General features: G+C 41.6%; 1 protein-coding gene across 1 annotated transcript in view; it reads left to right on the forward strand.

The window, feature by feature from the left end:
* Positions 1-8,359, forward strand: part of LOC311241904 (chemokine-like protein TAFA-2) — a gene marked incomplete at both ends in the record, with an annotated part of 62,256 nt that extends 53,897 nt beyond the window's left edge. Inside the window, 2 exons of the mRNA XM_084330849.1 lie at positions 2,116-2,240; positions 8,330-8,359. Of these exons, the coding sequence (XP_084186975.1) occupies positions 2,116-2,240; positions 8,330-8,359 (155 nt within the window). The remainder of the gene's footprint in view (positions 1-2,115; positions 2,241-8,329) is intronic.
* Between the last annotated feature and the right edge of the window lie 16,172 nt (positions 8,360-24,531).

Here is a 24,531-nt window from a genome sequence, read left to right on the forward strand (position 1 = left end):
GAGGCCATGGCGGCGGATGATCTGACCGAGGGGGAGCATGTAAATGGTGAATAGGATTGGGCCAAGTACGGAGCCTTGGGGGACGCCTTGGTTGACTGGGGCCGGGGTGGAACTGGAGTCGCCGATGGTGATAAACTGTGTCTGGGTGGTGAGGTAGGATTGAAACCAGGAGAGTGCTGAGCCAGTGATGCCGAGGTTGTTGGATAGGCGGTTGAGGAGGATGGAGTGGGAGACTGTGTCGAATGCTGCAGAAAGGTCCAGGAGGATGAGGATGCTAATGTGGCCAGAGTCAGCTGCAAGGAGGAGGTCGTTGGTGATTTTGATGAGGGCGGTCTCTGTGCTGTGTTGAGTTCTGAAGCCGGATTGAAAGTACTTTGTACTTTGTAGGTCTGCATTTTAAATGTAAGGAGTCAAAATTATGTTTTTTTTCTCTCTGAAATGTAATTGAGTAAAAGTACAAGTATACAAACCTAATAATACTTGAGTAAAGTACAAATCCCCCAAAACAGTACTTAAGTATTGTAACGAAGAACAATTACTCAAGTACTTTACACCCCTGATGCAATGTACCAGCTTTCAAAAACCATGCTTTTTCCAAAGAGGATCTTGAATGTTTTTTAGCATGTATGTGCTGTAAGAGTGTTGTAGCCACAGCAAGCTCCAAAGTCAATGACCCAGAACATCACTTAACATGCTAATGTCCCAGAGACCACCGACTCGGCAGAAAATAACCGCTTCAATTTTGTCTCACAAACGCAGGAGTCCTCAACCTAAAATCTGGACCCACAATCACAGTTGACCTATTCCCTGACATTTTAGTATTGACATTCGTCGGGCAAATTAGAGCCAGGTGCCAATGGCCCGGGTTTTAAAGCAGTGGCAGCGGCGGTGTGATCTCAGAAGAAATGACCAGCACTTAACCTTTTAATTATTCTTTCTTTTTACAACCGAGGGGGGGACTGCATTTGGCTCTAATCTCTACGTGAGACAATCTCCTTTTCAAAGTGTCGTTAACTGCTATTCAAGTGAAATATAGCCCATACACTTTTTCTTTTGTTTGGTAATCAATATCCCGCCTTTTATTTGATGAGAGAAGCCCTTGTGGCTTTTTAATAGCCATTGTTACACAACCACCCTCTCATTCCCATTGGCTCAAAACCCTTTATTTCTTTTTTTATATATCTTTTTTTGTATTTCTTTTTTTACATTGCTACACTAACCATGCCTGTGTGTGATACAAATTAATTCCCTCATGCGGAGATTCACCCGCCTGCTGCTCTATTCTGCTGAAGTGCTCTGTTCAAGATGACCCCTTCCCTCATTACCGGTAACACCGGGCCACTCCACAGAGGAGGATGCCAATGTGAAATAGTAGATAATGTGCTCTATAGGAAATGTCATATTTTAACAATGTTTTCAAAAGAAATTGGGAAATACTCTATCCTCTGTCTCTTTTACCAATACACAGGTTGTGGCGTACTGTCTGTATATGTCGCCCTGTGTGCTATTAAATTGACCTATCTCAGACCTCCCCTCTTTTCTTGATCCTCCAATCGCAACTATTGCAGAAAGAAACAGTTGTGATTGGAGGATCAACAGAAGAGGGCAGGGTTTGAGATAGGTCCATTGGAGTGTGCAACCATGTAGATATAGGTTCTATCTACATGGTTAGATAGAGGTTCTATCTACATGGGCGCACACTCCAATGCACCCATCTCTTGCCTCTCAACTATGAGACATTTCTTATGGATTTTAGCTATCGTCTCTCAGCTATGAGACATTTCTCATGGATTTTTGCTATTGTCTCTCAGCTACACAGTACATTTTGCAGAGTAAATTTGACTCAAACTGAGTAAATTTTACTCAAACTGACTCTGTATGAGACATTTCTCATGGATTTTAGCTATCATCTCTCAACTATGAGACATTTCTCATGGATTTTAGCTATCATCTCTCAACTATGAGACATTTCTCATGGATTTTAGCTATCGTCTCTCAGCCATGAAATGTTTCTTGCACTATGGGCTGTTTCTCATAAATGATAGCCACCGTCTCTCATGCTATATGAGATGTTTCTCGTGAGTTTGCTCTGATGCTCATGTGTTCCCTTGCCAGCCTCTATAGTGGAACAGAAGTGGTGGTGCCAGATGCACCCGTGCCTGGACGGGGAGGAGTGTAAAGTTCTCCCTGATCTGAAGGGATGGAGCTGCGCCACAGGGAACAAGATCAAAACCACCAAGGTAGGTTGACAGGAAAGAATGCTGTAAAAAAAAAAAAAAAGTTTAATATTATGCCTCATCTCATTGTGTGTTAGCCTGGTATCTTATATACATAATCACTAGGGATGTCCGATATTATCGGCCTACCGATATTATCGGCCGATATCGGCATTAAAATGTGATATCGGAAAATATCGGTATCGGTTTTCAAAACAATTTTTTTTTTTTACATTTCTATAACCTTTATTTACCCAGGCAAGCAAGTAAGAACAAATTCTGATTTAATTTATTGTCAAAAGTATGCATAATGTTGTGTTAATTCCACAACAAGAGATATATGTAATGTTAATTACCTGAAATTATAAAAAAAATTGGGGGGGGAAACCCTGCATATATCGGTATCGGTTGATATCGGTTGATATCGGTATCGGAAATTAAGAGTTGGACAATATCGGTATATCGGTATCGGTAAAAAAGCCAATATCGAGCATCCCTAATAATCACCATTTGAGCAGGTGTATTTGTCTGTTTTTAGTAAGTCCCAATTGACAGCGATACACACAGCGTACAGCATGGCCCAGGACAGGAAGGCCCTACAGAGAGTAGTGGTGCGCTCAGCAGAGAGTACTATGGGTATTGCACTACCCATGCTACTTATATAACAGGAGGTGCAAATCCAGAGCCTGCAGAATAATGAAAGACCCTCACCACCCCAACAACAGCATGTTCAAGCTGCTGCGGTCAGGCAAGCGCCTCTGCATACATGCAGCAAGAACAGAGAGACTAAAGGCGCTCCCATAGTCCAGCAGACTGTACACAGAGCAGACTCCGCGGATGTCCGCGCGGCTCTTTGAGCTTTCATAGTCGAGCAGATCTCAGCGGACGTCCGCGGTCTATTTCCTACATTTCTCGCACCAGTTTTACTACATTTCCCACAATTCTGTCTGTTCTACTGTACTGGCAGATCAGAGGGAACATTATCAGCGGGAGAGCGAGAGAGAGAGCGAGAGCGAGAGAGAGAGCGAGAGAGAGAGCGAGAGAGAGAGAGCGAGAGAGAGAGAGAGCGAGAGAGAGAGAGAGAGAGAGAGAGAGAGAGAGAGAGAGAGAGAGAGCGCTTCACGGGCTCATCTCTCTCCTCGCGCCACCAATCGCTCGCGCGGCGTCACATTTAATGCAGTTCGATGTCAACCAAAACGCCGAGCAGCGTTTTGTGTGACACCAAGTCAGCGGCGCGGATGTCCGCGCCTCAGAAAATAGGAGCGTCGCACCTGTGGGTCTGCTGTCCGCTGAGATCAAAGCTCAAGAGTCCGCGCGGACGTCCGCGGAGTCTGCTCTGTGTACAGTCTGCTGGACTATGGGAGCGCCTTAAGGCTCAGCTTCTTCCCCCCCAGGCCATCAGAACAATGAACACTGATCTCTCCGCACACTAGCACACATGAGCACACACACACACATACACACACACACAACACACATTCTGCACTCGCTCACACACAAACGCACCACAGGTCACTTTAAACACATAAGAAGGACACTTTAAAGGAAGGGGAACAAAAAGAAGGTAACTTCAAGGAAATAACTTCTTGTGATTATTGTATAGTATAGTTAGTACTAGCAAGTAGCATAGGGACATAGAGGAACACTGTATATTGTATAGTAGTAGTGTACATAAGATTTATTACATGTCTATTTTATCATGTCTATTTTATGTCTACCTTATCATCTTCTACTTATTTTTTTATTTACTATTGTATTCTTTCACAATCGAAGCAGGCATGGCCAACCGCAATGCACTGTATGCCCTGGTATGTATGTGATGAATAAACCTCTTGAATCTTGACTCTTGAATCTACACTTCAGAAGTCAAGAGTCGTCAAGAGAATTGAGTTTGAATAACTGCATCGTGGCTTTAGCTTGATCGTGCAATGTTGTGGTGATGTACTTCCCCCATTTAAGACCACGTGGATTATAGAGAGGCTAGGCAATAAATAATTCTAGCTACAACAACTAGCTTATACCTAATATGATATAATAATATATAATACTCACTTTGTAAAGCAGCTTTGTACTATTACTAATGGTAATGCATTATCCATGTTTTATTGTTTCTATGTAAGTGTGTGTGTGTGTGTGTGTGTGTGTGTGTGTGTGTGTGTGTGCGTGCGTGCGTGCGTGCGTGCGTGCGTGCGTGCGTGCGTGCGTGTGTGTGTGTGTGTGACATTTGGGGTTTTGCTCTCCTTAGGGTGCAAAACCCCTAGCATTATCTGATGGTAATTAACCTGTCTATCTGCCCTGATTGCATTCATTGGTACCTGGTGTGTCTAGTTAGGTTGGCTTTATATGCTCTTCCTGGTTACTGTTTAGATTGTCAGTCGATCACTGAACCTACCCGTGAGAACACCGTTGTGAGTAAACGCTTATCGCTCCTGCCATGGAGGATAAGTTAGTTCGTCGTTGATTGTATTTACCGTGCCTTGCATTATCGTTTGTATACCTTTTCATGAGACAGTGTTTTCTCCCCTTTGCTTTCCCCATTTTGCCATACAGTTCAGTTTATTTCTTTGTGTGATAAGGTGTTTTGGAGACAGTGTTTTCTTCCCTTTACTTTCCCCATTTTGCCATACAGTTCAGTTTATTTCTTTGTGTGATAACGTGTTTTGGAGACAGTGTTTTCTTCCCTTTACTTTCCCTGTTTTGGAGACAAGAGTATTCTCCCATTTTGTTTGTGCGTCGTTGTCGGCGTGTATGCCTTTTGATATTTCAAACAATAAATAAGTAACCTTTTGTTTGAGAATCAACACATTTACATTTACATTTAGTCATTTAGCTGACGCTTTTATCCAAAGCGACTTACAAGTTCTGTACGACAGGTCATCAGGAAGGGTACAACTCTATCAGCTGAGTAACAATATTCATCAAAGTGTTGCGTGCTACAGTGTAGGCAGGGGTGTAAAAAGTACCCAGAAATTATACTTAAATGAAAGTATGGGTACAGTCTCAAAATCGTACTCAAGTAAAAGTCAGAGTATCTGGCTAAAAACACACTTGAGTAAAAGTAAAAAAGTTTCTACTTTTAAATGTACTTAAGTACTAAAAAGTAAAAGTAAAAACTTTTTTTTAATCAAAGATCCCCGCTTTCTAGTCTTGCACAAGTACCAATCAGCATGGGTATGGGCGGGTTAATTTTCCATTGATGGGGATTTGATTGGCTGTTTTTAAATAAAGGGCGGCCGCAGGATTAATAATGTTAATGTTAGTTCGGCCAGATAAACAAATATACTAATTAAAATGGTTGGACCTGCGAGATTTGTACTTTGTACTTTGTAGTTCTGTATTTTAAATGTAAGGAGTAAAAAGTATGTTTTTTCTCTCTGAAATGTAATTGAGTAAAAGTACAAGTATACAAACCTAATAATACTCGAGTAAAGTACAAATCCCCAAAAACAGTACTTAAGTATTGTAACGAAGTACAATTACTCAAGTACTTTACACCCCTGAGTGTAGGTTAGTTTATTAGGACAAGTGCATGACAGTAAGGTTAGTTAGGGTTCGATTTTTTTATTTTTTTTTATTATTATTTCAGATAATGGTTGAAGAAGTGAGTCTTTAGTCGACAGCGAAAGATTGGACGGGATTCGGCTGTCATAACTGGGGTGGGTAGTTCATTCCACCATTGTGGGGCAAGGACTGAGAATAGGCGGCTTCTCTTTGATGACCCTCCCGGAGCTTGGATAGGAGTAGGTCTGATGCGGCCAGAAGATGCAGAGCGTAGGGGTCTTGAGGGTGTGTAGTTAGAGACCATTGACCGGAGGTAGGCGGGAGCGGTTCCCTTTGCCGCACGGTATGCTAGGTCGAGGGCCTTGAAGCGGATACGTGCAGCAATGGGGAGCCAGTGCAGGTCCCTAAGAAGTGGGGTGACATGGGCCGACTTCGGTAGGTTTGAGATCAGGCGGGCCGCTGCGTTTTGAATGAGTTGAAGAGGCTTGGTGGCAGTGGCCGGGAGGCCAGCTAGCAGTGCGTTGCAGTAGTCGAGGCGGGAGATGACTGTTGATTGGACGAGGAGTTGGGTGGCTTCTTTTGTCAGGAAGGGGCGGATCCTTCTGACGTTGCTCAGGAGGAATCTGCAGGTTCTGGTTGTCGCTGCGATGTGAGCAGAGAAGTTCAACTGGTCGTCGAGGACAACACCAAGTTCTTGGCGGTCAGGGACGCGGTCACAGCTGCATTCTCGACTGTGATGGAGAGGTCAGTCAGGGGGGAGGATTTGGCCGGCAGGTGGAGCAATTCTGTTTTGCTTAGGTTCAGTTTGAGGTGGTTGGTCGTCATCCAGGCGGAGATGTCGGACAGACAGGCCGAGATCCGCTCAGAGACGTGGATATCTGAGGGAGGAAAGGAGAGGAAGAGTTGAGTATCATCGGCATAACAATGATATGAGAAGCCATGAGACGTGATACACCTGCCTCTCGTCTATCCGTTCTGCACTGCACCTGGGTCCAACACACCTACCCAACTGTAATGTGTGTGTGTGTGTGTGTGTGTGTGTGTGTGTGTGTGTGTGTGTGTGTGTGTGTGTGTGTGTGTGTGTGTGTGTGTGTGTGTGTGTGTGTGTGTGTGTGTGTGTGTGTGTGTGTGTGTGTGTGTGTGTGTGTGTGTGTGTGTGTGTGTGTGTGTGTGTGTGTGTGTGTGTGTGTGATGTTAGTACATTTTGTAAGTTTTTGTAATACTCTATCTAAACTATTTTATACAGCACCCATTTGTTAAAGGAAAAATGCAAATAAACAGATGAAAGAAAAAATTAAAGTCTTTCAGAAAATCAAGTCATTGTTAACTACTGGAGATGGATAGAAAATCCAGTAACGGTGGTATTTTCCTTTAATGGCGACATATTATGTATTTTATACGACTTCTTGAATCTGTGGAACATTGTGGACCCCAGTAATAGTAGCCTATGCCTGTGGCAATGGCTAATGGGGATCCGAATAACCCAAATATATGTTTGTTAAGTATTTTGTAAAAAATTTATAAAATAAAAAGTAAATAGTCATAGTCAATCTAATTTTACTTGTTTATTTCCGAGCACCTGTTTCTTCTTCCCTCGTGTTGACCCACTGTCGGTGGGCGTAGCACACACATCACATTCAATTGATTATTTCCTTCCCTGCCTGGCGACACTCGAGGGTAATAAAACAATTAGAAACTGGGCAGTACATTAAGCAGTGTTCCTGGCTTCAAAGAGCACAGCTAATTGATGAATCAAAGCTACTGTAATTCATTCCATTGTGACATCATCAAGGGATCACCTGAACAGCTTAGGTTTGTAAGACCTGAAGACTTCAAACCCTGGCCAAATGACAGGTAGTGGCCTACAATTTTCCGAGCATCTAAACAACATTTCAGACGTCAAAATTTTCCTCAATACAGGACTTCCCTTTAACAGAAGTCCTTCACCTATCGCAAACAATTGCGACCGGCTGGTTCGAACCTGTTGAACGCGATCGATTTTAACCCTATACTACGCAACTACGCAACTCCCCTGTCATTCAAGGTCAACGTGTCACGCCTTCCATTACCAGTTGTCCCTACCATGCCGGTGCTTTAAACGTCTAATGTTTGCCGTCACCGTTACGTCCTCAGAGGGCCTATATGCACCGAGCTGGCGTGTCTCCTTGGCACTCTCAGGCCATTTTCGAGGACCCAAACTGGCAAATTACTTGCTCCAATTACTTGCTTTTAACGGGGTAACCTGACGCCAGCTTCCTTCCCTGGGTTATGATGACGACCCCTGCACTTTGAGTTCTGTCTCTCTCTCTCTCTCTGTCTCTCTCCATGTACTTAATTATTTAAACTGCCCACACCACACCTGCCTGGAGCCTGAGGCTATCGATTCAGGGAGTTGCCACCAGGACCTCATATAATGGAATAGTGTTTTTTGTTGTTTTTCTTTTTTTTTTGTCATCATTTCTACCACCGTATTGATGGGTTTGATCAACCATAATAACCTCATGCAGGTGTTAATTTCCCGTCGTATGAAATCTAAAACTGATGTCTTTCTCTCTCTCTCTCTCTCTCTCTCTCTCTTTTTCATCTTTGTTACCGCGGGAACCAACGGATAGATTTCTGCGGACAGAGATCAGCTTTGGTAACCCTCGGTACCACACAGAGCGGGATCAAGGTAGTGTATGTTCGTTTACATGTCCTCGACATTGTGTCTCTCAGTTATTTTTTTGTTCTCTTATGTACAAACATTTTATCATCATCATCATCATCATCATCATCAATCATCATCATCATCATCATCATCATCATTATTGCTGTTATTATTATTATTATTATTATTATTATTATTATTATTATTATTATTATTATTATTATTATTATTATTATTATTATTATTATTATTATTATTATTATTATTATTATTATTATTATTACTATTGTTGTTATTGTACATTTTCTGCCATTATGGATATAATGAGAATAACAGAATGTAAATATATTCCCATGGTTGTAGAAGAAAAAAAACAGTACTTGAGAATTAACTCTCTCCATGTGTTATCAAGATTACACTAATGGGACAAGTTTAGTTGCTGTGAAGTAGTAATAATTATAATAATAATAATTCTTATATTATAGAGCTTTATTTTAGAGTTTAAATAGGTGCATTCATCAGAACAGCTGGGGAGATTTTATTTACCCTCTAAAGTATTTCAATATATTTTGAAGATGGAATTTGCTTCCCATTATACAATTATGTAAACACACTCATCCAGTCATGAATATTAAGGAGAATACCAAGACTTGGTTCCTATACTGGTCCTTCCTGAACACACAATTCCTCTCTAGTAGCCTCCATGTTAGGCAAGGTTTACACTATTATGCACTATTACACATGATTACACTATGACACTATTACACACTATTAAACACTATCACACTAGTACACACTATTACGCTATCACACTATCCACCCGTGGAATATTTTTGTCTAAAATATATACCTAGGTAAATGGAATATTGCTCCACTTCTACAAGGCTCATTTGCATATTCTTGATATCTAGGGACATCTATGGACCTCAGGGAATGTATTCACAGTGTCAGAAATATTGTGTCTATTACTAGGCTTGCTTAAATTGTGATGAAACAAAGGAGAATATGACTTATGATTTTTCTTTGCATCTTTGACAGTGAATAACAACATGCTAATAATGACCAAACATTAAAAACTGCCACTGATCTCGTTCAGTACCCTCTTGAGATCATGTGTAAAAAAAATTAATAAAGGGAAGATGATTAAACCGACGGTTCTGTAAATACAGTACTGAATTCTCCCATCCGGACCAATGCAATTTGAAATATTATTATAGAATATGATGCTTATAAATTACCTCATTATAGCCAATTCGCACATTTATATATATATATATATATATATATATATATATATATATATATATATATATATATATATATACATATATTATCTTTCAAATGCCCGAGTTCAATTTGGATTTAGTATCACCAGACATGCATTATAACAGATAATGAAATCTACTGTAATCTACTGTACTTTTTAATTTTCCCCACAGTGCAACCGTTTTGAAACTAATTTCAGATCTAATTGTTCCTACATGTTAACAATAGGGAAGAGAAACTAACTGCGTTTAAAAATGTGTCAAAAACATTACCTTTTGTGGCTTATTATCCCGAATAATAACAGTTATTGAAATAAGTCATACAGAGCTCTGAACCTTGAACCCCATATAATCTTCCAGGATGAAAAATTCCACCGCTGTTCGACAGCTATGCATGACATCTACAAAATGGCTGCAAAAGACTACAATTCCCACAGTTCAAAATTTTCAAAATGGTCGCCCTCGCGACTATAGACTTCACCAAATCGAAAAGTTAAATCTATCTAATGGCACTTTTAACCTATTGCTAAACTAACGTATTGATGATAATATACATTCTACATGCTTTTGTGAAGTGTTAGTGATGTTAATACTTTTTACTTTTATGCAACAATGACCAGATGCCATTTCGGGTTTTAAGCATGGGGGTGTAGTTAAGACTAATGGAAGTGGTAGTCTGTACTGAGTTCATTGACACCTCCCATAAGTCTCTACGACAATGGAAAATAATTTATAAATGTTTTAATGCGCAGGTATATCAATGACAATACTGTAGGTTCACTATGGCTTGTTTTAAACAGGTGCCAGAGAGCTGATTACCAGCAAACATGTGTAGTATCACCCTCTGTCAAAAGGTGTAACTTCATATTGAATATGTATTTATTTCAATGGACAATGATGGAAATTAATTCAAATAAAATACTTGATTGTTGACTGATTTGGAAAATATTCCTGAATTCATGTCCTTCACCTGCTGTCAACCTATATCCAAATTGGCCCTGTAGTTCGTGAGATTTGCTGTGGACAGCGGCACACAGACAGACAGACAGACAGACAGACACATGCGCGCACCGGACCGATTACATGATACAATTCCAAAATTGGCTAACTGTCAATCTATCTGCCAAGGTTGATCCCAAGCGGACTAGTTATTGTGGTTACTGATGGACAGACAGTCAGAGACACACCGCTTTGCATGGATGTATTGATGAGTGAGGACTTTGCAATTTGTGACAAACTTCAGAGCAGGGTGATGAACGGTATCTGAGATACAAAGATGCTGATACGACGCATTGAAAAGAACCCATGCATCTGCTCTGCTGTATGTTTCAAGTAGCCTTAATGCAAATTGGGAGAATATGGGAAATAAAAAACCCTTCGTCAGTCAAAGTTTTTACTGGTCAGTGGTCAGCCATCAATTAAAGGGGACCTTAGGTGTGAAAATGTCCTTTTCCTGTGTTTTGCATTGTTTCTATAGAATGAGGTGTGGTGATGCTGAGAAAATGTAAAATATGTGAATTGTGCCTTTTCTTGCAGTTCAGTTGTGACAAGAACCCTCCCTCTTGAAACGAGCCAGTCAGAAATGAGGCCACAATCGCTGTAGTTAATAATGTGAAGATATCTTGCTAAAATGTGTGTGTGTACAAAAAGTGCGGCTTGCTCCCTAAATCTGTGTCTATAACAACATTCCTAACGACAAGATTGCTATGTTATTGCTGGATCTTGAGTCATATTTGATCCGCAGTGATCTGAAAGTGAGTGGTTTTTTGTTCGACAGTACAGGCCCGCGCACCACCACTGCTGGATGTACGATAATTAGCGTATTTTTAACGATAAAAGCAGCCCGCTCGTTACAGGCACAGAGACATCCCATTGAGAACAGGACTGAAAAAGAGAGGTATATAGAGGCTGCTAGAATGCATAATCTGAGACATGGAAAACTTCAAAGAAATGTTTAGGGGACCTCCAAGACCTATTATTAACTTGTTGAAAAGGACTAAATTATGTCCCCTTTAAATATGTGACATTTCCCCTTTCCCACCCAGTATTTCTAGCGTTTTGAGACTCTAAATATCACCCCCAGAGGAACTTCATAGGAATGCCCGGGTACATCCGTCTCAGAAGGCACGCTCTCTGCTGATAAAAGACTCAGATTTTTTAATGAAATTAATCATAACTCAGAATGCTCGGAACAGAATTTTTTATTAAAGTAATTTATTGCAGTCTGCGCGATGACAAGGCATTCTCTCTCTCTCTCTCTCTCTCTCTCTCTCTCTCTCTCTCTCTCTCTCACCTAAAAACATTATGCAAAGTCGTGTTTCACTGACCTAAATCTACGGAAACTACTCCCGTATTTCATGTTGGAAATTCTAATATATACAGTAAGTCGACACTGTGGGTGTTGGACCGTTTTGTTTCGTCTACATAATTGGAGATGATGCATTATTATAACACTGTGTGCAGCACTGTGTGGCATGATATCGGGGCTCTGCTCTGGCCCGTCCTGCCCCGCGTCAAATGTGAATGAGTCTCATCAGCCTGTCAGGGCTGTCTGTTCTCCCTCAAAACCTCTCCCAGAAGAACCTTACAAGTCTGGCTATATAGTGGCAGCTTTCCTCTGTCCGTCATAAATCAGCACGGCGGTAGACAGACCGCTAGGATCGATAGCGGACGTCGTTATGAAGGTGTTATGTGTGTGTGTGTGTGTCTCTCACCAGCCACACGCTTGAGCCCTTTTCCAGAATGTACTTTTGGCGGAGCGGAGAAGCTGTCAGTCAGCAGAGGGGGAACCTCGTGAAGGGCAATTTAATCTCAAGGAGGGTCTCTGCGCCTGAGTGTATCTGACGGCATCAAACTAGGAGAAAACATGGAGGATGAGGAGGGTCTCTGGGCCTGAGTGTATCTGACGGCATCAAACTAGGAGAAAACATGGAGGATGAGGCGGGTCTCTGGGCCTGAGTGTATCTGACAGCATCAAACTAGGAGAAAACATGGAGGATGAGGAGGGTCTCTGGGCCTGAGTGTATCTGACTGACAGCATCAAACTAGGAGAAAACATGGAGGATGAGGAGGGTCTCTGGGCCTGAGTGTATCTGACTGACAGCATCAAACTAGGAGAAAACATGGAGGATGAGGAGGGTCTCTGGGCCTGAGTGTATCTGACTGACAGCATCAAACTAGGAGAAAACATGGAGGATGAGGAGGCGGGTCTCTGGGCCTGAGTGTATCTGACAGCATCAAACTAGGAGAAAACATGGAGGATAAGGAGGAGGGTCTCTGGGCCTGAGTGTATCTGACGGCATCAAACTAGGAGAAAACATGGAGGATGAGGAGGAGGGTCTCTGGGCCTGAGTGTATCTGACGGCATCAAACTAGGAGAAAACATGGAGGATGAGGAGGGTCTCTGGGCCTGAGTGTATCTGACAGCATCAAACTAGGAGAAAATATGGAGGATAAGGAGGGTCTCTGGGCCTGAGTGTATCTGACAGCATCAAACTAGGAGAAAACATGGAGGATAAGACCCAACTCCATCTACAGCCGTTTTTTTGGGGTGACATGCTTTCTTTAATCTGTGAAAAGAGGCTCTATATACTTCCGATAGGGAACGGAAGCAGTTCCCAAAACAGCCGAGCCGGGAGGCAACCTCCCGGGTTTCAATTAACCTCTCGAGGAATTCCTTGCCCCTAGGTGAAGCCAAGCATTCATCATTACACATAGTTTCTCTCCTATTAAGAAGAAACAAACTTTATTCTGATCGAAAATATGTCTTGTGAAATCCCCTCATACTCTCCAAAATTTGATTTATTATTACCATTATAGTTTTCATTTTTAGAGTGGAAAACATTCATTCATTGATTCACTCTTTAATTTAATCTCGAAGGATCACAGAGCGAGGTTTAATTTGCAATGATGTTGAGAAATACAGCACGTAATAAATACAGAAAACAGAGTAGGAACAGAATAGTCAATCAATTAAAACATTGAAAAAATTTAAAACAACTGCAGACTTGTGGTGAAATGGTTGGCTATTAAATATTTAAACTGACCCAATGGATACTAATGAACTGAGTCTTGAAGTGCATTGCAAAACGTTCCATGTGTCTGTGGGGCACAGAAGCTAAAAGTAGATTTTCCTAATTCAGTGCAAACCCTTAAGTGTATAAACCCATCACCAGCGTGAGTGTGATGATGTCCAGAGTTCCAATCCAGCAGTGAAGTGGTGAAGAGAACAGATGGTTTGATGTGTGCAGCTGGCGTGGAGGAGATGCTTGTGAACGGTGTGTGAACTCTGCAGGGATTATTCTGCTTGTTGATCACGGCGAACGGCGACAGTTCAACACATCTCCATATTATATAACCAAATGCCACTGATGGTTGGAATTGAATTTTGCTCAAGCCTATATGCCTGACCACGCCTGCTTGATTTTAATAGAAACCTCTCTGTTGTGTTTCAGGGGGATCGACAGCCTTTTACTTGTGGAATATCCTCCAAGCACAAACGTGGGACTGCTGCAAAGGACCTTTCTGTAAATAAAGACTTCCTTTATTCTGGACAACAACAACAACAACAACAAGGAATCCTCTGAAAAACTCTGAATGCATCTACTTTAAAACGCACAGGGTAACTACGGACATCTGGATGACTTATACAAGTAGATTCTACTTATAATGCCGTTAAATCAGTAGTTGGGGACTTTTATTTTGAAAGCCCTGCATACTGTATGATATGACTGTCTACCACCTCAATGGACGAAAAGGATGTCTTTTTATTCGCTTGCATTGTACTGCTTGTAGTGGAATACAATGATGACCTTTGCCTACATTATTTGTAAAGTAAATAGTCCTCCTTAGGGATTCATTTTCTCCAATGTGTTACACATGAGAAGGTGACCGGGGTGAACAGCAAATCAGTATGGATGGTGTAAAAAAAAAAGAAAAAAAAAAAAAGATTTATAATATATATAGCACAAATATCCTACCAGAAATTGCTTTTCAACACTCAAATGTGATTTTGAGCGTCTGGGTCGTGTAGCACTCGCCTACCACGGCAGAGATCCGGGTTCAATCCCCGGTATCGGTTATTCCAGTTTGGTCAGACGTTCCACCAAACACAAGAGAAGCCGGTGAGGGTTGTGGTCGTTGCATTAGTGACTCCTGCTGGTCAGTCGGGGGGGGGGGGGTAGGGGGGGGGGGGGGTGCCTGTTCAGCGGGGAGGGGATCTGGGGGAGATAGCACAAACCTCTGCACGTGTTACGCTCTCGCAACTCCTAGCTGTCAGGTGAAAAGAAATGGCTGGCAAATTCGTGTCGGAGGAGACATGTCTACACCCTCCCCAGACCGACAGTAGGGCAGCGCAACGACCAGGACTGTGACACATGTGGGGATTTGGCATGACGACTAAATTGGTGACAAAATGGAGAAAAACGGAAAGAAAATGAAAACTATAGACTAAGATTGGCCAAATATAGATGAGTAAGTGGTCAGTCAGTAATTGATCTATATCACGGCCGCGCTCTTTTCCTTGATCCTCCAGGTTTGTCAGAGGGAAACAACAGTTGTGATTGGAGGATCAAGAGAAGAGGGTGGGGTTTGAGATAGGTCAATCACGCAGGGTGATTTTCAAAGAGATACACGGCTACATCATGGCATTGTGAATATCGTCCTGATTTTCTTTTGTAAGGCTATACATACTGGGCCATATTGTCTGGAATAACATGCAAAGGAGATTCTAGTGGGTATAATCTCATCATAATAATATAATAATAATACATCTAATACAGTGATGAAACTACCTTAAAATCCCCCATGAAATGATGTTTTGATGACCAATATCCTCTTTAGAACATGTACATGTATTACAAACACATCTATCTTTCTCATTATTTACCATAATATGAATGTCCAACTTTTATTTATTTAATACATTTTTTTATTAAGTAATTCAATTATTTAATTCATTTAATTTATTATATTATTTAAATTTATTAAATGTATTATATGTATTTCCCACACTCAGAACAGGTTTGAGAAAAAGAGCGATCACTTTAGACGTGGATATAATTATGTAAAGAAGTAATAACAGTGATTTGATTTTTCAATGCACTTTTCAGTCAACGGGCAGAATTCAAATGATGCCGCGAAATTTTATGCCAGTGACATCACCGGGATGCATACACATTCGGCACCTGCGGTAACCAACACGAGACACAGGGGGCGCACTTTTTCTTACCCCACAGCTTTACAGTGACAATGTGTCTCATGGATGAACTGTGTATGAAACTTGCAATTTTGTGAACATCCATTACAACCTAATTACTTTTAGTATAAGAACATTTGTCCTGTTTTTATTTAGATTTTTCTTTTCTTTTTAAACATTTTACACTGTTTTATTTGAGAGTGTGAAGCGCCTCAATCTGCCCATGTATTATTTTTCATCCAGGGACGGCCCTGTTTGCACGGCCGCTGGCCAGTGGTTCACTTCATTCTTTAAGAAGCGTCTACAACCTAGAAAGGAGACCGACAGGAAAAGGGAGTCTGAGGAAATGGAGCTTCTCTCTCTCTCTCTCTCTCTCTCTCTCTCTCTCTCTCTCTCTCTCTCTCTCTCTCTCTCTCCCTCTCTCTCTCCCCCGCCTGTCTCAGTTCTCCGGCTTGTAGAATGTATGAAAGGCATCTCTTTGATATTGAGAGCCTCCAAAACCACTGTCAGCGTCTGATTAGTCCACATACACCACGGTTGTACAGTTTTATGTTCTGTACAAGAGATGCGCCGATACCACATTTCAGCCTGATCTCACTTAAAATATGTAAATAATTGACCACAGGATAAAGATACGTATTGTACGTTATGTTATAGCCATGAATAATATATTGACATGTTTAGGAAAATGTACAATAAGTACATATATTACATATTCAAATTTCTTTTACTTTTAACATTTTCACTCCCTGCTGGGGAGCAAACCCAGGGCAATCGCATGGGAGGGAAGTAACTTTACCTCAAGACTACCGAGGTATGCTTTCCCAATAGCCTCGCCTGCGACCACAATCATCATTAGGTTCAGATTCCTGGTCGCAGTGTTTGTTTTGGACTTCTGCCGATATGAAACGTAAATATATTACTTATACAATACATAAATATTTTACTTATGGCTATAACACAACGTACCTTTTTTCCTGTGGTTAGTACTTTATTGACGTTTTCTGATGAGACCAGTGTTGACACCACTGTTGTAGTTGTGTGTTCTGTACGAGAGATCCATCTTTTCACTGCCAAGGCCTAAGTGTATAAATATAGTTCTATATCAAGCAACCGATTCGACACGTTGCTTTTCCTGAACGGTACAACATTTTTAGACCATTTGTTTTGGGTCGCTAGACTGAGATATAATCTATTTTCCCTTTTGAGAGACATCTTAAAAGGGAAATCAAGTGGCTACTATTGCTTTGATTTATCACATGGTTACACATGGTTCTTGGTATCTGGTTTTTAGTATTGGGGAAATTCTCCTCGATACTAGTGACGGTATCGGTGCATACTTATTCTCCTTCATACGGAAAACGGGAGAACGTGAGAGTCATGGTTCACACTCCGCTTTACATTCTCTGCTGCTTCATCTGAAAATTCCTCAATTCTAGCTGATTCTTTCAGATGTAAACCATGTCACACAACAATGCTGGGGGTTTCAGATGTGAATGTTTATATATCAAGTTGATGTAAATGAACCTGAGGTGGAATTGCAACCGTTCTACAGCTCTGGCTCCTCCTTTTGGGTGATCTTTTCAAAGATTTGATTTTGATGATTTGAAGTTTGAATAGGTATCGCTGACACTTCTGTCGTCTGTACAAGTGATAACATCTTCAAATAATAAATAAAGTATGGTAGTGTAACTAAATGCCTGTGACTTTAAACATCTATACAGATTGTTCAGATAATTATAATTATAATTTTTTTTTTTTTTTTTTTTTTAATACGATGATCCACACAGACAGTTTGGAATAAGAAGTAGATGTATTATTAATTTGTTGACGGAGTACCATGGACATACTTTGACAAATGAGTTTATGGTCCAGAAAGCACAAAGCAAAATACATTCCAGAATGATGTATCATGACCTACGACTTTATCAATGTTGCTATTACTCAATTCAACTTTATTTACATGTATCACTTTAAAAAAAAAACGCACAGTTGGTTCCAAAGTGCTTTAAACACAAGAACTAGAAACAAAGGACATGTACAGCCATAAAAGAAACAAAACAGAAATAGAATAAAACATACAATTAAAAGCTAAGCCAAGAGCCACTGGTCAAAGGACCTGACAGACCTAATGGGGATGTATGGGTGAAGACGTTCAGAGATATACAGCTGGGCAAGATCATGTACAGTCTTATATATGGAAGCGTATTGCTGCTGTAGTATATTCTTGATTGGTTATTAAACATTATTATAAGCATAATCATAATGGCCAATTGAGAGCAGACAATAATGTGGATTTAGCCATCTGTCCCAACGGCTGGAACCAACGCTCACTCAAAAATACAGGTTCCCCAGAGAGAGAGAGAGCCCCCACTTGGAGGTCAAAACCAGTTGATTAGGGTGTGACTGAATGACCTTTTGTTACTAGACTGAGGAAAACACACACAGAGACACACACACTAGTTTCACGTGACAGACAGACACTCACTCACACACACACACACACACACACACACACACACACACACACACACACACACACACACACACACACACACACACACACACACACACACACACACACACACACACACACACACACACACACACACACACACACACACACACACACACACACACACACACACACACACACACACACACACACACACACACACACACACACACACACACACACACACATTGCCCCAGACTGATTTGATCACACACGCACACACAGACACACAGAGAGACAGAGAGGCATCAGATACCACTCACACAGAGACACAACAAACCAGTTTATCAAGTATTGAGGCCAATCATCAGTGACGATTGTATTTAAACCACTTGTATTGAACAGTAACACACACAGTCTAGCCGAGGCTGTTGTCATGGATGGACCTATCTTCTGCTGTGCTATGAACCTGCTGTTTGCCGCTATGCTGAAATAAATCAACAACCAGGAGACATTTACTCAGACCTGTTGTCCAAGCCTACTTTTCTTCCCATGGACCAGAACCAACTATTTCTTTTAATGAAATCTACAACACTGCCACACCAGAAACAGAAGAAAATATCAGTATCACGTTATAACGTGATAACTTATTGTTTTAAATAAAACGTTTCACGTTATAACGTGATAACTTATTGTTAACTTTTAACATAAAACGTTTCACGTTATAACGTGATCACTTATTGTTTTAACATAAAACGGTTCACGTTATTATAACGTGATACCAACGTATCACGCTATAACGTGATAACTTATTGTTTTAACATAAAATGTTTCACGTTATAACGTGATAACTTATTGTTTTAACATAAAACGTTTCACGTTATAATGTTATAAGTTGGTATCACGTTATAACGTGAAACGTTTTATGTTAAAACAATAAGTTATCACGTTATAACGTGAAACGTTTTATTTAAAACAACAAGTTATCACGTTATAACGTGATACTGATATTTTTTTCTGTTTCTGGTGTGGCAGCAATACGCTTCCATAGTTATAAAAGAATTAAAAAAATAAAGGATTCCAGACCTCAGAAACTTGACAGCATTCAATTAAATCCAAAAACCTTATTTATTTGACAAAGGAACTATCCTTCACGTTTGTTTTTTTTCTTGACGTTTTCACGGAATGTAGGGCTTTTATCAGCGTTCCTGCGGAACTTCTTGTTATACACAGCTTACGTGCAGAGCTTCCGACTGTCAAACATAGTTACACTGAATGACTTTGCTTCCCAAGTCTGCTATCTTTCTCGGGGCAGCGGGAAAACATGTGAAATATGTTGAACCCGAGGACTTTAGAGGGGCAGGTGCTCAAAGGCTAAAAAGGGCACTATAGGACTCTGTGCGTGCGAAGCGAGCACGTGTAGCGTGAGCAAGCCTGATTTTTGGGGGCCCTTTTTGAGTGGGGGGGGCCCCCTTTTTACGCCTTTTGGGGGGTTTTGGTGATTGGATATTGAAGACACTTTTATCACTGACTTAAAAGGCCCATACATCTCCATAAATGTTCAGGGGGGAGGGAATAAGTACTTACCCTACAGACCCCAAGAAGTGCTGTATATTCTATATTGTTTAATATAAATGCATTTTTTATTTCAATCCCGATTTGTATTTGAGATTCCCAAATCCCACCGGACTTGACTTCTTCGTGTCCCTCAGTGAGTGTAATACCAGCATTCAACTATGCACCCACGCTATGCATAAAATATATAGGTCCGCGGAGAGGCACGCTGAGGAGGCCTCTCCGCAATGGAATACGGGGCATCTCTCTCTCTTTACCTAATATTTGTATTCTATCCTGACATCTTTCAGTTGGAAGGGCAGTCTATATGCGCAACGGTAAAAAATAATTCTTTTTTATTAGTTATTATAATTTTTTTAAAGGGGCACTTTTTATGAGGCACAAAAGGGCAGGTGCTCGAGCACCCCTTGGGCTCTATGTGTGCACGTGCCTGCCGCTCGGAACGGAATACGGGCGCTGCCCCCGAGCACTCTCTCTCTCTGGTTGTCATGTTTTATAGTCCTCTCTCACAGATGACCGAGAGAGATGTTTCCTGCAACATCAAGCTTCACCCTCCATGACCGTGGTGGACGTCGTCCTGACGAGACATTACACAACATGCGTTCTTCACTTTCCAAAGGCCATGACACTATAGGGAGGTGTAGTCTGACGTCACTTTAGTTTCCCGCGCGGTCCACCCGTATAGGGATTTATCATTGGGAAAATGTATTATCGGCTATTGTAATAATTCTGCCTTATGATGAACATTGGCAAGCTTTCCATTTTTGCACAAAGTATGTGTTTGGAGTTTGCTCAGTATTTAAAAAAGTGCAGCGCACAAAGTCTACTTCCGACCCAAGCTTTGGCTCTTCTGCTTCTTGAGTTTAAACGAGGTAAAGGCAGGCAATTATAATCCCCCCCACTGCAGCCACTAGAAGGACACATCAAAGAAATCTCTTCCTCTCGCCATACGCTCTGTAGTTTCTAATCTAATGTGGGTTTTTGTAATTAAACGGTCCGCCAGGGGAGTGTAGTTCATCGATTCTCTGGGAAAAGTAAATGTCATTATGGGGGGGACTGTAAACCGCTGTTGATACTATCGCAAGCTTTGTACATCCGTGCCGGTTGGGAGTTTTGCATAACAAAAGCACAGATATGGAATGTAAATCATTCTAATCGTTATTCGACAATTGGCCTGTGTGTTGTTGATACGAGGCCAGTTAAAACTTTCCTGGGTGGGGGGGTTGGAGATGTGCAGGGGCGGGAAGAATGTGACTTGCATGAGTAATAATAACAGGTGTTCAGGTGTATTTTATGAAAATGACAACAGGATCCATGGTGAGGATTTCTAACCAACTGCTATTTATATAACCGTCAAATACCGGTCTTTTCTATATAAGTGCCAGGGTTTAGAACATTTGTGTGGCGCAGGCTTCCTGGTTATGTCCTGTTTTGCCCCAAGCACAGCACAGTGGGAACTGTAAAAGTTGAAGCCATTTCAATATGGACAGTTTAATCTCAATGCACTGCAATTGAAACACGTTCTTCCGTGTTGTTCTATGCCTGATCATTTCACAAAGGTATTTATGTACTTTCTTGCAAACTATGTGCATAAAGTGTACATAGCCCATTGATTGCACCTACATATTGTCAACAGCATTCATTGAATCCAAATTGCACAGTGCGCAAGCAGAGACACACACACACACAATCACCATCAAATTACCCATTTCTCTATGATGTGTAATCATTTGACCAGATATTATTCATGGAAGCGGCTTGATTAAGGAAAGAGTTTACTGACAGAATGACATGTTGCAACACGGAGAGACCTATAGCTCACAGCAATGGCCCTATAGTCTAGAAGATCTATAAAGCGAGATATATAGCAAGAAAGTATTTATACAGTAGTAAGTGGAGCATTGACATACATAATATGAATTGTAGATATGATGTACAGAGATATCTGGATAATGATGTACTCATGAAACAGCTGTGTCTGCATGTATGTGTGTACAAGTGTAGAGAGAGAGAGAGAGAGAGAGCGAGAGGGGGGTAGTGTGTGTAGATAGATGTGTCTGACTGGGAGTGAAGGCTCTGTGTATGTGATTGTGATTGTGCATGTCTGTGTGATAGTAGGGAGGGTTGGAGGGGGATATAGAGTGTTTGTGCATGTGTTAGAAAGAGAGAGTGAGTGCGTTGGTAAATTTCCCTATCACTCTATTCCTCTCTTTTAAGATAAATAAATGTCAGATGCAAAGCATGCCAGGCTTTAAGGGGGAGCTGTGGGCGCAGTGTTGTTTTATCTCCGGGTGCCCTTTGTGCAGAGGTTTGACAACACAACAAACACACACGACATGCATACGTGATGAGAGAGTAAAGCTTAAAATGATACTCCTGCGGAAACAGCGAGCGCAGAGTCGTACGTAGAGAAGGCTCTCAGATGTGCTGCACGACTACACCTCCTGGAAAATGTCACACAAATGCCGCAGAGGGGAAGATTGGGTTTGAGAACAATAAGCGGGATTTCCTGTTAAATCACACAACCTGGGAGATGTTCTATCAAAGACAAAATCTGTTTCAGCGGTGGCTGGCAACGTAACTGTGTACCACCACTTGTGTTAACCACTCTTGAAGGATTATAAGAGGAGGAACGTCATTGTTAATTGTTAAAAAGATCATGCGCCTATATGCTCGAAACTGTTTAGCTAAATCATTATCCTTGTGGAAATTGAACAAGGGGCTTGGCGTTTTACATTTAAAATGTACAGACTTTGAAGGCCACATTTTTTATCGGTATTGATTGATTGATTGATTGATTGATTGATTGATTGATTGAAAACTTTATTAACAGATTGCAGAATGGGTACAGCACAGTACAGCTCAATATTTTGTATCGGTAAGCTAGCAGCTTCCTTGTTGACTAGAAACAAGGCGATTGTGAGCCCCTGGTGCACTACCATGAATGACTTGGGCGCACAAGGTGGTGCACAGAGCGGACACGCAACATGTGCTAGACCAGGGGTGTTGCAATAAAAAATACAGCCTCATACATAATAATACCTACTGTAGAAATGGTGCATTTTCTCGAGGAGGTCTGTTAGGATGTGGCCAAATGGTGGAGTCTGAGGCAGGTTGTCATCCTCACCCAGTGTTTTGTTTTTAATTTCTCTTTTCTTTTGTTCACCAGTGGAAAACAGGCTGCAGCACAACTGATTACAAAAACACAGCATTTACATATAAAGAAAATGCCATTTGAAAATAAGAACAAAATACAAAACTATTCCACTTTTCCGACAAACAAAATATCCCCCAACAACTAGGCCCTTGGCTATGGGAGCTAGTTCCAGCAAGGCTGTGTCTCTCTTCCCAGGCTCCCAGCCTGCTTCTACTTCTCCTCTTTCTGAAAGGAGCTTCTGCACCAGGCTTTATCCTGGAAGCTCCTCCTACCGAGACAAACCAAAAATCAACAAACAATTAAGCAATGCAGACATTATTTTACACCATAACATAACATACAGCACTTCATAACAACCTACCATCACAAAACACAAAACAGTGTTTAGGGCACTTTACAAGTCTATTCCCTTCTCATTATGAACCCCCCCTCTGTACTCTACCACACTTGATACCTTCCAACTCTCCCCTCTACAAAAAGGTTTTGGCCTCTCCCAGTTCTGGTTGGGCAGCCAGAGATTCTACAATAGACCACTGCACTTACGCATTACATTGAGCTCACGGAGGAGAGAGCGGGGGGAGAAAATGAATGAATGTGGATGAGAGCCTTGCCATTAAGTGGTTGTAGCTACGGGCATGGGGGTGCTAGATCCAATAGACTTGTATACGTGTGAGTCTCCTGAACACGGAGCGACCAATCCCAAATCGATTGGCACTTTCTCGGCCGAGCTATAGTAACTTTTTTGCACCTACTCCCGAACTACGCATGCGCAGATTGATTAACCTAGACTCCATGGGCAATCTGCGCATGCGTAGTTCGGGGGTAGGTGCGGGAAAGTGACTATAGCTCGGCCGCGAAAGTGCAGATCGACTTGGGATTGGTCGCTCTCCGTATTCAGGAGACTCAGGCGTATAAAAGTCTATTGGATCATGTCTCCAGCACCCCCACAGCTGTAGCTACAACCACTTTAATGGCAAGGCTCTCATCCACATTCATTCATTTTCTCCCCCCGATCTCTCTACCAATGATTTCAGAATACCGGAAGTGTTGCGGTGCACGGTCTATAGACCATTCGCATCACATTGAGCTCATGGCAGAGAGCGGGGGGAGAAAATGTATGAAGATGGATGAGAGCCTTGACATTAAGTGGTTGCAGCTACGGCTGTGGGGGTGCTGGAGACATGATCCAATAGACTTTTATACGCCTGAGTCTCCTGAACACGGAGAGACCAATCACAAGTCAATCGAAACTTTCACGGCTGAGCTATAGTAACTTTTTCAGCACCTACTGTACTCCCTGTGCGCATGCGCAGATTGCCAAAGGTGTCTGAAGGCTGGGGAGCCGCGTTGGAATGTTCCATCAGAGGGGGGGAAGCTTGTGGTGGGAATGTGAGCGGCAGGTTACGATACTTAAAAAATGGCTAGCTATATCAGTACCTTTGGCGGCTGGTGACAAGGGATGGTATTTGCAAAAAAAAATGCCTGTTTCGGTGGCCAGTGTCCTTTCAGCCGAACAGAA

Source organism: Notolepis coatsorum, assembly GCF_963971535.1.
Source record: "Notolepis coatsorum genome assembly, chromosome: 15".
NCBI classification, from domain to species: Eukaryota; Metazoa; Chordata; class Actinopteri; order Aulopiformes; family Paralepididae; genus Notolepis; species Notolepis coatsorum.